The 15,941-nt window shown below is 44.8% G+C and overlaps 1 protein-coding gene and 1 long non-coding RNA gene across 3 annotated transcripts in view; one reads left to right on the top strand and one right to left on the bottom strand.

The window, feature by feature from the left end:
* The window catches only part of maml1 (mastermind-like transcriptional coactivator 1), a 35,369-nt gene that overhangs the window by 3,503 nt on the left and 15,925 nt on the right, over positions 1-15,941 (top strand). For both annotated transcript variants that reach the window (XM_036006389.1, XM_036006385.1), the window contains exons 3-4: positions 13,448-13,846; positions 14,172-15,122. In XM_036006389.1, the coding sequence (XP_035862282.1) occupies positions 13,448-13,846; positions 14,172-15,122 (1,350 nt within the window). The remainder of the gene's footprint in view (positions 1-13,447; positions 13,847-14,171; positions 15,123-15,941) is intronic.
* On the bottom strand, positions 9,054-15,348 carry LOC116062546. Its single transcript, XR_004108032.1, has 3 exons — positions 15,338-15,348; positions 14,137-14,138; positions 9,054-9,125 (listed from the first exon to the last, which is right to left on the bottom strand). It is a non-coding gene; the product is annotated as an uncharacterized LOC116062546 (long non-coding RNA).

The raw sequence follows: 15,941 nt of genomic DNA, 5'->3' as shown, positions 1-15,941 counted from the left end.
AGGAAATGCAACGCTACCAGGCCGAGCGGCGTGCGTCGTACATTTTTCGAGAGGTGCAAGTCAGGCTACAGCGTAGGGTCGGTGTCTCCACGTATGTCGCAACGGCCTAGATTCAACGCAGAAGCATAAATCACGCTTACGGTCCTTGATCAGTCCCTCCAGAAAAACGTGATTATGTGATCTCATAATTCAACGCATAATCAGCCAAAGTCTGCATATTTATGCCGGGGCTGCATTTCTTCAAATACGCCGCACTTTTGCCGCATAAATTGCTGATTTCCGCGCAAAATATGCGGGGCTTGCATGATTTCATAATCCCCGCGTCATACGATCTCATATCATACTAAAATAGTTCACCGAAACGTGTTTCTGAAAACATTTGAAGAGAGAAATAGGCCGTGCAGTTGCTGAATCTGTCTTCATTTCAGATCAACAAAGGTCAGTTTAACCCTTGTGTTGTCTTCCTGTCAACCAAAAAAAAAACGTGTTTTTGACGCTTTTTTTTTTGTTTGTTTTGCTTTTTCCAACGTTATAAATTGTAAAATTTTTCTTCTACACATTTTCAGCGCTCATTTCTATGTCCCATTTTTTCTGATATAAAACAAAAATTAATAACGGGTGACCACAATGTGACCCGAAGCCAACACAAGGGTTAAAAGATTTTCGTCAGATTTTGAGAGGCTCATCCGCTCGTCATTTCCCGGCGAGTCCCGACCGCCCCGTCTCTGACTGAACATGTCAGGTCGGCCAAAATGAAGGACGACGACCAGGGTTCCAAATTAGCAACATCCACCAGCCAAATGCTGGTAAAATATGCAAGTGGCTGGTAGATTTGCTACACTCACCAGCCAAAAAAACAATGGTAATCTATAGAGTGGCTGGTGAAATGTGAACATTGACTGGCCATTTGGCTGGTGGACCAAAAAGTTAATTTTGAACCCTGGTGACGGCTCCTCCAACGGACGACGGCACGAACACACCGAACAGACTCGAGTCACCGACCTCGCCAGACTGTCCAACGGCCGATTATCGGCTCGGTGTGTAACCGTTTTGTCTTTAAAATCTTAACTGATATCAGCAGTATCTTCCCCCCCTTCTCTGTTTCTGCCTCAGAGTCAGTGTGCACAAACACTGACTGCAGTCCTGAGAGGTGACTCAGTGTGAACAGAAACCCCCCTGCTGCCCCCTCACCGCTGACTCATCACTGTGTGTGTGTGTGTGTGGCTGTCAGGAAACGCCTCGCTCTGCTCCGTGTCGACAACACGTTCCATGTCGCTGCTGCAGAGCTGTGATTGGCTCTCCTCTCTCTCCCGAGGGATGTCGGTTATTGAAGCTATAAACAAAAGTAAATGTTTTCACAACAGTCATCACTCTGGTTCAACCCCGGCACATACGAGAGTTCAGAGGCCGATAGAGATCTATCTTCTAATCTTTTCTTTTGTTTTTGATATCTGATATTTGAAAGTGAAATATATCGTGTTGGGAAATCTGGCGTGTGACATTAGGAGCAGCCGAGGGGTTTAGGCAACCTTTCTCGTGTGTGTCTCTCTCTCTGTGTGTGTGTGTGTGTGTGTGTGTGTGTGTGTGTGTGTGTGTGTGTGTCTCTGTGTGTGTGTGTGTGTGTGTGTGTCTCTCTCTGTGTGTGTGTGTGTGTGTGTCTCTCTCTGTGTGTGTGTGTGTGTGTGTGTCTCTGTGTGTGTGTGTGTGTCTCTCTGTGTGTGTGTGTGTGTGTGTGTGTGTATGTGTGTCTCTCTGTGTGTGTGTGTGTGTGTGTGTGTGTGTGTGTGTGTGTCTCTCTCTGTGTGTGTGTGTGTGTGTGTGTGTCTCTCTCTGTGTGTGTGTGTGTGTGTGTGTGTGTGTGTGTGTGTGTCTGTGTGTGTGTGTGTGTGTGTGTGTGTGTGTGTGTGTCTCTGTCTCTGTGTCTCTCTCTGTGTGTGTGTGTGTCTCTGTGTTTGTCTGTGTGTGTGTCTGTGCGTGTGTGTGTGTGTGTGTGTGTGTTATTTTCCATAGACATGATGTGTCTTTTTGTGGGTGTTGCAGGCTGCACAATATACCGTTTTGTTGTTTAAACACGTCTGGAAAGGCTGCGACATATCGGCAAAGACACTCTGAGATTGTTTTGTGTGTTAGTTGGAAGAAAATATCAGCAGAAAACTTGACTGTAAAATGTAGCTGTCATTCTGTTTTAGTGCAGCCTTTTATATTCAATTCAGCGTTCAATGAAAGAAAGTTGGAGATGATTTCCTTTCATTAGTTTTAAACTCAACAAGCAGTTTGTTGAGTTTTATCAGAATACTGAAAGCAGCAGAACCTGAGAACATTAATATCTGATTATTTATCACAAAGTTATGTCGTTATCAAGATATTCAACATTATCGCATATTTTCCTCATATTGTGCAGTAGTCTAGTCTCTTTGTACTTGTGTTGCGTCTTTTTTTCCTCATCATTTTGGACCGTAACTATTTCCACATCTGTGTCTGAAACATTGGAAAAGCCAGAGCAGAATATGCATAAATAATGAGAGGGGGAAACGCTAGAGCAGGGGGAATGAGAGGGGGGGAACGCCAGAGCAGGGGGAATGAGAAGGGGGGGAACGCCAGAGCAGGGGGAATGAGAGGAGGAAACGCCAGAGCAGGGGGAATGAGAGGGGGGGAACGCCAGAGCAGGGGGAATGAGAAGGGGGGGAACGCCAGAGCAGGGGGAATGAGAGGGGGGGAACGCCAGAGCAGGGGGAATGAGAGGGGGGGAACGCCAGAGCAGGGGGAGTGAGAGGGGGAAATGCCAGAGCAGGGGGAATGAGAGGGGGGGAACGCCAGAGCAGGGGGAATGAGAGGGGGGGAACGCCAGAGCAGGGGGAATGAGAGGGGGAAACGCCAGAGCAGGGGGAATGAGAGGAGGAAACGCCAGAGCAGATGGAATGAGAGGGGGGGAACGCCAGAGCAGGGGGAATGAGAAGGGGGGGAACGCCAGAGCAGGGGGAATGAGAGGGGGAAATGCCAGAGCAGGGGGAATGAGAAGGGGGGGAACGCCAGAGCAGGGGGAATGAGAAGGGGGGGAACGCCAGAGCAGGGGGAATGAGAGGGGGGAACGCAGCAGAGGATATTCCTTTTTAAACCAAAACGTAGCAGCGTAAATGTACACTGACACTGATTAATCTGTGATGAAATCAACCTGTAAAATCAGCCGGCAGACATTTGGGTGTGAAGTTACTGAGTGTTTACGAGCATAAATAGAAGAACTGTAAAACAAGAACTTCACAACATTCAAGCTGAAAGAATGCACTCAAACTGAACCAGATATTCTAGATATTTGGGATTTTTGTGGCAAAGCGAGAGAGAAAAACCTTTCAGCATGAGTCACTCTGAAGATATTTAGAAGCCTTTTTTATGTATCTCGCTGCCATGTTAAATATGCAGACTCACTTGTTTTAGCCACAACAAAGTCCTTTTTAGTGTCTCCTGAACAGAATCACCTTGGCTTTGTTCTGCTAGTTATACATTCCCACAGTTACTGTGTATGTTTCGGCTTTTATTTTTGATATCTGATATTTGAAAGTAAAATATTGTGTTGGGAGATCTGGCGTGTAACATTAAACAGTCCCTCCAGAAAAATGTGATTATGTGATATCATAATTCAATGCATAATCAGCCAAAGTCTGCATATTTATGCGGGGGGGGAGGGCCCCATTTTTTTCAAATACGCCGCACTTTCGCTGCATAAATTGCCGATTTCCGCGCAAAATATGCAGGGCTTGCATGATTTCATAATCCCCGCATTTTCATTGCAAAAAAGTCACATATATCTTAGCAGAGAGTTGAAAAAAACCAACATTCGATCGCTTCTTTGTAGTCTAAACGTGCCCTTGGAAGGAAAAAACATAATTGCTATTAATTTTAGTTTGATCATTTGATCCAAAAATACCTGAAACTCCAGAAAGTTATGCTGAGTTTTAATTTATGTCGGAGATAAAGACCTCACATTTGTAAATCTGTAGCCAGAAAATGATTTTTCAGCCGTATCAAGAGTTGATAGTATCTGTCATGTCAGTTTATTTTTCTCAGGCTGTATTTCTTGTAATCACAGCGCACAGGCAGCCGGTATTTCTGCACCGTTAGCCTACGCTAATAATCTTAATTTATGCCATTGGTAGAGTGAGATTCCAGTGGTGTCTGCGTGGGATTGTAGCCGTGGTAACGAGGAGGAGTCAGACCGGTGTTTCAGGTTTCAGGCGCTCACGGAGTCCAAACGGCTTCCTTTCCCTCGGGGCAGACTCGCTGCTCTCGTCCTTCTTTATTTTGGTTCCCAGGCATCTTCATTTGCATGACGATCACTTTGGCATTTACAACTTATTTCCTCAATTAATTCATTAAATTTTAAGTCTATAAAATGTCAGAAAAAAGTGAAAAGTTTCCCAGAGTTCATGGTTTACGTTTTTTTTTTGTCACGTAGTTTGTCGCATTTCTATCTTTTGGGCTCTCGGCTGATCTGAAAGATGATTGGTTCAGAATCGACTCAACACCAAAAAAAAACGCCAAAAAAAATCTATAATATTGTTATAAAAGTCTCAAAAAATCTTAAAAAAAATATAAATAAAATTTGAACAAAATATTGGAAAAATAAAAACTCCAAAAAATACATAAAAAAAACTATATGTGTATATGTATATATATGTTTATGTGTATGTGTGTGTGTATATATATATATATATATGTGTGTGTGTGTATGTATGTATGTATGTATGTATATATATATATATATGTATATATATATATATATACATACATTGTTGTAACCCTTTTCATGGCTCAATTTTAACAAGATGAAAACATTATTTGTCTGTTCCTGCCTTAATTATTCAACAGGAAACATGGCAACCATTACACACACTTCCTCTGAAGTTAGTCAACAGAAAGAGAGAGAGAGAATAAAAAGTGACAATGTTGGAAAAAAATCTACGTTTATTTTGTTTTAAAAACAAATATATTTTCCCTACGTTAACGCCTCACGTCTGCACTACTTCGGCATTTCCCAAGCCCCTAAAATGGAGACATTTGGAAGCCAATTAATCCCTGTTCTTACTTTTACGGCAAACTATTTTCTGTATTTTTGAACTTGTGGTTGAAACTTTGAGTCAGTTTCAGTCAGCCTGATGATGTGTTGAAACGTTCAGCTGAACCGTTCTCCTCCCTTTGCTTCATTGTTCCCTCGAGGGAAGATCACCTTAATCACCTAAAGCCAAACACAAACACAGCAAAGACCCAGAGGCACCGCCCGCATCTCTACCGGGGCGTAAAATGTTGCTACTGGTTCTTGGAATTGAAAAGTTAAATCCTAAGAAGAAACGAGTACAATCAGCACAGTTATGAAAAAAATCAGGTCACAAAGAATGTCGGAAAATTGAGAAAATTAAGTATACTCAAGAAATGATGAACGGCAAAAAAAAACCAAACATAATAATAATTTTAACCGTCCTGTTGTCCTTGGGCAAAAAAAGTGACAAAAGCTACGAAAAAATATTTGAAAAAGTGACCCAAAATACATCAAAAACACCGCCAAAGGTGACAACAACTTGCTTAAAAAAAGTGAGAAAAAAATTGGAAAGAAGTGACAAAAAAATCGGAAAAAGCGACAAACTTGTTAAAAAAATTGACAAAAACGTAATTAAAAAAACGGCAAAAAATTGGAATAAATTCAACAAAAATGCCAGTGTAGAAAAAGAACGAAAAAATGTTGAAATGTCGACCCAGAAAAACAGTTGCACGGTTCGACGGGAAGACAACACAGGGGTTAAAGTTGCAGTTTCTGCAAAAACTGCATATCATGAACAATAATATAATAATAATAATAATAATAATAATAATAGTATAATAATATAATAACTTCATACGAAGTTTGCTGTCTAGAATCTCCAAACAACTAGAGCTGCAAAGATGAATGGATGAGTCATCAACTATTAAATTAATCAACTACATTTTTGATGATAAAACAGGTAAACTTGTGAGATTCCAGCTTTTAAATGTGAATATTTTCTAGTTTCTTCTCTCCTCTGGGACAGGAAACTGTCTCCTTCCTTCCTTCTCTGCATTTCTTCCCTTCCTCCTTCCCTACGTACCTCCTTCCTTCCATCTTCTCTCCTTCCTTGCCTCATTTCTTTCACCCTACTATCCTTTCCTCCTCTTCTTCCCTACGTACTTCCTTTCTTCATCCCTCTTTACATTCTTCTTTCTCCAATCTTTCCTTCCTTCCCTTTTGCCCCGTCCATCCTTATTTATTCTTCCTTCCCTTTCCTTCCGTTATTCCTTCCTTCCCTTTTCTTTCCTTCCTTGCCTCCTTTCCTTCCCTACCTTCTTCCCTTCGTTAGTTGCTGCCCTAATGATCAGATTAATCTGCAACTATTTTTATTATGCACTTATCATTGTCGGCCATATCATTTAGGCAAACGGGTGAAACATCAGCCTCTTACCCCTATTTTAAATTTTTTTTGGGGGGGGCATTGCCGCCTTAAATGAGAGAGAGGGAGATAGAGAGGGAGAGGGAGAGAGATGTAGGAAAGCGTCACAGGTCGGACTCGAACCCTGGACCTTCTGCTTAAGGCATAAACCTCTACATACTGTCTGTGTGCCTGCTGTACCAACTGAGCTAACCCGGCCACACCCCTATTTTCCACCGGGTGCGTCTGCGTGCGTGAAGCGACCGTGAAGCGTCTGAGAATCGACCGTGAAGCGTCTGAGAATCGACCGTGAAGCGTCTGAGAATCGACCGTGAAGCGTCTGAGAAGCGTGCGTGAAGCGTCTGAGAAGCGTGCGTGAAGCGACCGAGAAGCGTGCGTGAAGCGACCGAGAATCGACCGTGAAGCGACTGAGAAGCGTGCGTGAAGCGACCGAGAAGCGTGCGTGAAGCGTCTGAGAAGCGACCGTGAAGCGACCGAGAAGCGTGCGTGAAGCGACCGAGAAGCGTGCGTGAAGCGACCGAGAAGCGTGCGTGAAGCGTCTGAGAAGCGACCGAGAAGCGTGCGTGAAGCGTCTGAGAAGCGACCGAGAAGCGTGCGTGAAGCGTCTGAGAAGCGTGCGTGAAGCGTGCGTGAAGCGTCTGAGAAGCGACCGTGAAGCGTCTGAGAATCGTCCGTGAAGCGTCTGAGAAGCGTGCGAGAAGCGACCGAGAAGCGTGCGTGAAGCGTCTGAGAAGCGACCGTGAAGCGACCGAGAAGCGTGCGTGAAGCGACCGAGAAGCGACCGTGAAGCGTCTGAGAAGCGTGCGTGAAGCGACCGAGGAGCGTGCGTGAAGCGTCTGAGAATCAACCGTGAAGCGTCTGAGAAGCGTGCGTGAAGCGTCTAAGGAGCGTGCGTGAAGCGGCACTCGGCTCCACTAATGATACCGCGCCAGGTGTGTTTCCATGCGAGCCGCACGGCGTTCGGACAGCCGGGCAGGAAGTGAAACAGCGAGAGCATCCAGTCAACTCACCAAAAGAGGAGTTGCACATTATTTTTTGGGGGCTTTTCCCTTTATTAGATAGTGACAGTGGATAGACAGGAAAGGTGGGAGAGAGGTGGGGGACGACACGCAGCAAAGGGCCGCAGGTCGGACTCAAACCCGCGCCGCTGCACAGGACTCTGCCCACATGGGGCGCACGCTCCTACTAGAGGCCGCCCCGAGTTGCACATTTTTTAATTTATATATTGGCATTGTTCCATAATTTTCCCCCCAACAATAGAAACTAGAGATGCACCGATAGAGCGGCCGGTGACCAGAATTGGCCGGTTTTCACGTGCTCGGCCATGACCGGCGACCAGCAGGTCAGTCTGACATATGGTGATTTCATGACGGCCAACACTACAATTAACTGACAACATAAGTTATACCAGTTACAGTTCTCAAGGACGCACGCACACACGGACGCCACAGCACGGACGCCACAGCACGCTCTCTTTCTCCTTTCTTTCAACTTCTCCGCCGTGTGTCGTGCGTACCCGCTCGCGGTGTGAAGCTCGTGTCGGTGCTATTCTCCACATGTAGGAACCTGGTGAATTAACCTGCAACATGTCAGCTGTTTGGGAATTCTTCAGCGTGTGTGCAGAAGATAACAAGTTTACAATATGCAACACCTGCAAGGAGAAAGTAGGGCGTGGAGGGACGACACCAAAAACCTAAATTAGGGATGTCCCGATCAGGTTTTTTTGCCCTCGAGTCCGAGTCATTTGATTTTGAGTATCTACCGATACCGAGTCCCGATCCGATACTTCTATAATATACACAAAAAGAATAAAGAAGAGCGAAAAAACAGATCCAGGATGTTCCTTATTTTTTATTTAATTCACCTTATTTTAACATTCAACAACTCTGTTAACAAACAGAGCCCTTCTGTTACATATCTCACAGTTTGCTATGGCAATGTTGTTGTCATCAACTTTATAATACCTCCAGACCGCAGACATACTCGCGCTTTCTGCTTCAAGCTGCTTCCGTGTTCTACTTTGCCGGCATTTAACCAATAGCGTCTCTGCAACAAAGTGATGTCATGCCGCACGCGTTGCTGTTTCTGTGTGGAGTCAAAAGGGTCTAACTCTGTGCCACCGCATAACTATAGATGTGTTTAAAAATAATGAGAATATATATACATATATATATATATATCCGAGTCCTGATCGGGAGGTAACGTCCGATTCCGATCGAGTCTGAAACCACGTGATCGGACCCAATTTTCACGTGATCGGATCTGGACATCCCTAAATAAATTCACATTTCTTTAGTTGGATATTGGATGTGAAAAGAAGGAAATGGTTCTAACATTGCTCTTTAGATGTGTGTGAATGTCCCCCACCAGGAGTAATTTATATAGTTCTATTTTATAGTGATCCATTATCTGTTCAAAACATGTTCTATTAAAGAAAAGATAGAAAATAAATATGTGTGTGTGCTGTAAAGTAGAAGAAAAAATGAAATCAGAATCGGCTAAAATCGGTATCAGCTGGTCTAACTCAAAGAAAATCAGAAATCGGTATCGGCCTAGAAAGTTGTAATCGGTGCATCTCTACTAGAAACACATCTCCTCACATTTCCTTTTTGAAAAGTAAAGTTAAAAATACCTCTCAAATCTTATTTACTTTCATATATTAGAGAAAAAACCCTTGGGATACAGCAGTGTTTTCATCTAAGACTTAGGTGCGCATTTTTGGCGAAGGGCTTTAAGGGTCTTTCCTCAAGAAAATGTGATGTTTTTCAATAAAAGAAATACGCAATTCGACATAATTTTGGGCCGTTATGATCACCATATCTGTGTCTACGACTTTGGTAAAGCTAAGAGCAGATTAAAACACTCAAAAAACTTAAAAACAAAGCTTGCTAAGGAAGTCCCACTACAATTATGAGATCTGAGAAAAGTCTTTTTAGTTAGTTTGATGCTTTTTTTTCCTACGTTTTTGGTGCTTTTTTTTGCCACATTTCACATTCATTCAGCTCCGGTGCTGCACCTTAGACTTATAATGGCGGGGGGGGGGGGCTAAATTAACCGTGAACATGATCTGCGTTGTTTCTCTGTCTGTGGGCGTAGGCGCTAATTACAGCGATGATGGAGGTTAGATCAGGGGAGTCACAGGTGAACGGCACTAAGGAATCTATTTATTTCTTTTGGCAGTAGGGCATTAGGATCTGGGAAGGTGTGTGTGTGTCGGTGTGTGTGTGTTTGTGTGTGTGTGTCTATGTGTGTGTGTGTGTGTGTGCCTGTCTGAGTGTGTGTGTGTCTGTCTGTCGGTGTGTGTGTCTGTCTGTCTGTCTGTCTGTCTGTGTGTTGGTGTGTGTGTGTGTGTGTGTGTGTGTGTGCGCGTCTGTCTGTGTGTGGGTGTGTCTGTCTGAGTGTGTGCGTGTGTTGGTGTGTGTGTGTGTGTGTGTGTGTCTGTCTGTCGGTCGGTATGTGTGTTTGTCTGTCTGAGTGTGTGCGTGTGTTGGGGTGTGTGTGTGTGTGTGTCTGTCGGTATGTGTGTGTGTATGTGTCTGTCTGTCTGTCTGAGTGTGTGTGTGTGTGTGTGTGTTGGTGTGTGTGTGTGTGTCTGTCTGTGTGTCTGTGTGTGTGTGTGTGTGTGTTTGTGTGTGTGTGTGTGTGTCTGTCGGTATGTGTGTGTGCGTGTCGGTGTGTGTGTGTTTGTTTGTCTGTCTGTCTGAGTGTGTGTGTCGGTGTTTGTGTGTGTGTGTCTGTCGGTATGTGTGTGTGTTGGTGTGTGTGTGTGTGTGTCTGTCGGTATGTGTGTGCGTGTGTGTCGCTGCGTGTCTGTTTAATAATAAGACAAATCCTGTAGTTTCCTAACTCTGTGATTTCTAGACGGTGGATCTGCAGTAACCAGAGTAACTGGTCAGAGCTTAGATGCGACCGGCCGACTCGGTCCGTCCACATGTTTTGATGCTGCCATGTTCTGGCAGCAGCCGAGCTCATCAGGAAATTCTCCGCATATTTTGGGGCAGACGTCACCTTTCTCCACACTGACGCCGCTCTGCTATGAGAGGCGGAAACCTTTCAGCTCGTTTTTTTTCTTGCTTCACCCTCCTTAGATAAACAGTAAGTAGTGAATGGATGCTCTGGTCAGCTCTCGGTCTTTAATCATTAACTCGTACTAATCTCCTTGGTTATCTGAGGACACGTTCTCTTTTACGGTAACATCCTGTTACAGGCAGCAGGGTAGCTATTATTCCATTATTTGTTTTTTTTCAACCCTGGACTCTATGTTCCTATGTTTCCGTGTCTAAGTGACTGATGGGAACAACCATCTTTGACATTGGTCCAATATTAAGCGAGATCGCTGCAGTCGGCAGCTGAGAAACAAGCTACAATGTAAGTTAATAGTAATTTTCCAGCTTGTGTTTACCTTCACAAAAGTGCTCGTTTTGCCGCTGACAGACTCAGATTATTATTGTAAGTGTCTGACAACATTATGGAAAGGATCCCTACAGAGATAGACCTTTTAAAACCTCTTTAAGACCTTTCTGTTTAACCAGAAACAGCTCTGAAGTCGCTAGCGTTAAACCCACCAGACTCCATTTAAAAAAAAAAATACTTTTAGCGTGTATAGAGCCAACATATTTTCACATATAAATCAGTAAACTATGTGTTTATTTCAACCAAAACTAGAGTTGTGATGGTTGGCAAAGTGGAAAGACGACTCAAAACGGCTTTTTATAGTTTTATTTTGTTACTGTCGACTTTGAATGAAGTGCGTTTTTACGATGCTAAAATGAGTGATTATTTACATGGAGTCTGGTGGGTTTAGCGAACGCAATTTTGCGGATGTTTTTATGTTTAAAAAAAGGATCTTACTTTTTAATAACAGAAAGGTCGACAGACTCAGATTATTATTCTCAGTGTCTGACAACATTATGGAAAGGATCCCTACACAGATAGACCTTTTAAAACATCTTTGAGACCTTTCTGTTTAGCCAGAAACAGCTCTGAAGTCGCCACTTCGAATATTGGTTTGATGGTTATTTCCGTCTGTCTGTGTCTTCTGTTTGTAGACACCAGAGAGAGAACTTCACCTGTATTCACCTGTTGGTTATTGGTTCTGCTCCATGGAGACTGAACAGGTGTATGAGATCATGTGATGCTCTCCCAGTGGCAGCGTGTGAGGGTCAGCTGATGCGGAGGCAGTTGTGAATGTTCCCATCAGCTCCGGCTGTTGCCGCGCTGCCTGCAGAGAACTGATCTGATCTGCTGACTGCTCTGAGGAAGCTCTTTGTTATCTGCGTTATGTAAGCCCTGCCTGCAGCTGATTCTATTATCGGCCGCAGTTTAGAAGCGTTTCACTCCCCAAAGTCTGCTGGATTTAACGCTCAGAACTCTGTACCGTTCAGCTGCAGCGCCCCCCTGCGGCTGTAAAACTGCTGCTGCACGTTACCGAAATAGAACTGTTAAGTAACCCCATTTCACGTCATTGTCTAAATTAAAACATGAACTACAATTGGAATTGTCGCTTAAATAGTTTAGGTGTGTGTGAGTGCTTGTTTTACTATATTCGTGGGGTCCTAAAACCGGGGAATACAGTATACTTGTGGGGTCCTGACAGCTTTTGTGAGGCCCAAAATGCTGGACCCCACCAGTTTAAAGGGCTGTTTGAGGGTTAAGACTTGGTTTTAGGATTAGGGTTAGAATTAGGTTATGGTTAGGGTGAGGGTAAGGGTTAAGGTTAGGCATTTAGTGGTGATGGTTAAGGTTAGGGTAAGGGGGTAGGGAATGCATTATGTCAATGACGGGTCTCCACAAAGATAGTGAAACAAACGTGTGTGTGTGTGTGTGTGTGTGTGTGTGTGTGAGAGATGTTTGGATGTTGGAGCAGACGATGCAAGACTGTAAAGTTTTATCATATATATATATATATATATATATATATATATATATATATATATATATATATATATATATATATATTGTTATTATTATTTTTTTTTTACGAAAATTGATTTCACATATTTGGTTGAAAGTTTAACTGAGATGCAGATGAACTAAAAGCAAACGTGGACCAAGTCAAAGAAACTATTTTGTGGGTTTTTTGCATCGAAACCTTCACTGTTCAACAACCAACTCTGTGACGTGAATCTACTTTGACTTTGATCATTGCTTTGCAGCAAATTAACACGTTTTTGCAACTAGAATTTTGCACAACTTGGCTGCCTGAAAGTGAGAAAAACACACCCAGTTAGTTTCAGCAGTAAAAGATTGCAACTCTGTGTTAAATAACTGTAACTGAATAGCGTTTGGGTTTTGGTGTGTGTATGTTATATTCATAGACTGATGATGTTGTTGTAGCCAATTTAGATTTGTGTGAATGTTGTTGTCGTTACGGCACCTGTGGGTTAGATCGGGAGTCACAGGTGAGCGGCACTAGGGAATCATTTTATTTTTTTTATTTTTTTTTTTTGGCAGAAGGGGATTAGGATCTGGGAAGGTGTTTGTGTGTGTGTCGGTGTGTGTATATAGGAGTGTCTGTGTGTGTGTCGGTGTGCGTGTCAATGTGTGTGTATATAGGTGTGTGTGTGTGTGTGTATGCGTGTCAATGTGTGTGTATATAGGAGTGTGTGTGTGTGCACGGGCGTGCGGGCGTGTATATAGGAGTGTGTGTGTGTGTGTCGGTCGGTTTGTTTCGGTGTGTGTGTGCGCGTGTGTGTGTGTGCGTGTCACACACACAGACTAGACAAGCGCTATATAAAAAAAAATCAATACAATCGTATAATAAAAAAAAATTGAAATCTGCAGAGTTGCTCACATTGTAAACAAATGGGGGGGGGGGGGGGGGGATTCTGAATGTTAACACATCTCCACTCCAAGCAAAAAAAATAAATGCAGAATTTTAATCTGGAAAGAATTAAAGAACAACCATCGGCAGATTGAGTTTGTGGTATCGTGAGGAAATGTTACTGAAATGTTACTGCTTTTATTAATTCTCGGTGGTTCTGTTGTTCTTCCAGCTGCAGGAGACGGTGAAGAGGAAGTTGGAGAGCGCCAGTTCTCCGCTGGGAAGAGATCAGGTCAATGGTTTCAGCGATGGCTTCCCCCCGAACAAGAAGGCGTGTCTAGACAACGGCACAGCCAACGGCTCGCCGCTGGACTCCAAGCTAGGGATCAGCGACTCTCTGAACTCCAACGGGACGCACGGGCCAGCAGGCGAGTCGGCGGACGGCGGCAGGGAGCCGGCTTCAGACTTCCATCGCAAGGAGATGAAGCAAGAGCCGGACGACATTCTGCCCATCATGCCGCCGTCGGGCGGAGGCACCAACAGCCTCTTCCCCGACCTCAACCTGAACGAGCAGGAGTGGACGGAGCTGATGGAGGAGCTCAACTGCTCCGTCGTCTACGAGGACATCCAGGTAGGGCTGCAACTAACGATTATTCTCATAGTCAATTAATCTGTCGATTATTTTCTCGATTAATCGATTAGTTGCTTGAGCTATAAAAATGTCAAAACATGGTGACGTCCTCAAATGTCTTGTTGTGTCCACAACTAGAAAGATATTCAGTTTACTGTCCCAGAGGAGAGAAGAAACTAGAAGATATTCACATTTAACAAGCTGGAATCAGAGAAATCTTTTTTTTTAATAAAAAAATGACTCAAACGATTAATCGATTATCAAAATAGGCGATTAATTTAATAGTTGACAACTAATCGATTCATCGTTGCACCTCTACATCCAGGACATTCTCAACGATGGCTTCGAGGACCGCAAAGACCCTCTGGAGCTGGCGCCGACTCCCGGTGGCGCGGGAGGCGTGGGCGGGGGCCCGGCATCGCAGGGTCTACTTCCTCCAGATCTGGCCAGCGTTAAGACGGAGTTCTCCCCGGCTTCCGTGGCTTTTGAGCAGGACTCTCGCACCGGCTCCCCCCACGTCAGATCCACGTCCTCTGGGCCGCCTCCTCACCCCACGAGCTCCCCCGTTGCATCCTCCTCCGCGTCCTCTCCAGCGCTGCCGCCCTCCCAGCCTGCGCCCCCCCCACCCAGGCAGCATCAGCCCCCGCCAAACCACCTTCTCCCTCCGGGCCCCCCTGTGCCCAAAGACCTGTCTCCCGCACAGCAGCTGCAGCAGCTGGCCGCGCAGCAGCAGAGAGCGCAGCACCTCCATGGACAGATGCAGCACAAGCAGCCACAGCCGGGAGCCAAGTTCCACAATCAGGGGCCCCATGCGCACCCCCCGCCTTGGCCTCAGATGGCCAACCCCTCTCAGAGCCCACTAGGGGGCGCGTTTGGTATGGACAAGCCAACGAGCCCCTCTCTGTACCCGCAGGACTTTAACCCCAACGCGCAGAAGCAGCTGCTGATGCCCGGTCAGCCCAACAAAGGCTCTCCCAAAGCGGGGGCCGGCGGCTACATGCCGGGGCCCCCCGGGCACCCCAATATAATGGGTCACCCGACGTCAGGGCCGCCGCTCAGCCACCCGCCGGGACAAGGCGGCGCTCAGACCACGGCTGCCATGCTGAACTACAACAACACCAAACCTTTGTCGCACTTTGAGGCGGGTCCCGGGCTGCCGCGGCTCCCCAACACCCAGAGCCAGAACAAGGCGGCGCTGCTGACGCTGCTCCGACAGCAGCAGCAGATCAAGCAGAAGAACAGCATGACCTACCGCCAGCACATACCGCACACGCAGGTAAGGAACACGCCTCACTCCACAAATACCCCGCTACTGCCTCAGAGAAAACACAAGTGCAATTCTTTTTAATTTTAATGACGTTTATCCTAGGGGGAGGTCTCACGATACGATATCATCACGATACTTATGTCACGATACAATATTGTTGTGATTTTAAACATATTGCAATATTCTGTGATATATTGCAATTATTACCTTTTTTCCAACTTCACATTTTTCCCAATTTCAAATGATGTCCCCAAAAGGAAACTTTTTCAACATCTGTTTTATCTAAAAAGATATATTTCTCTGTCTGTTCATCTCACTTCAATTTTATTTCTGCAAAATGGGATTATCAAGCAGACAAACTGACCAACACATAATAAAAGATCGATACTTGGCGTCTGTGTATCGATACAGTATTGCCACGGAAAGTATTGCGTTACTATGCTGTATCGATGTTTTTTCCCCCACCCCTAGTTTATCCAGAGAAACTGGGCTTTCTAACATGATGTCATTGTGCTAACCGAGCACCGTTAGCCTTTACAACAGAGACACGTTAGATAATGTTTCATCACAGAGTTCTCTGTTGATTTGTGTTTGTCGCTGTGCGCTCGTGCTGGAAAATAATGTAAACAGAGAGCGGCGTGCCAGAAATGCAATGCGGCGTGACGTAGGTCCCCTTCAAGGCCAGGCTGATGTTAGAAGTCCCTCTAGTGGACAGAACGTGTAACAACAACCACATGCTGATTGACAGTGAATAAGCCTGAGTAGTGTAGTACATATTAACAGGCTGCATTTGAACTTTAAATATTCAAATATAAAAAAAAATAACAA

Source organism: Sander lucioperca, chromosome 1 (genome assembly GCF_008315115.2).
Source record: "Sander lucioperca isolate FBNREF2018 chromosome 1, SLUC_FBN_1.2, whole genome shotgun sequence".
NCBI classification, from domain to species: Eukaryota; Metazoa; Chordata; class Actinopteri; order Perciformes; family Percidae; genus Sander; species Sander lucioperca.
The sequence above is the reverse complement of the archived record's forward strand: the minus strand, read 5'-3'. Positions and strand labels throughout refer to the sequence as shown.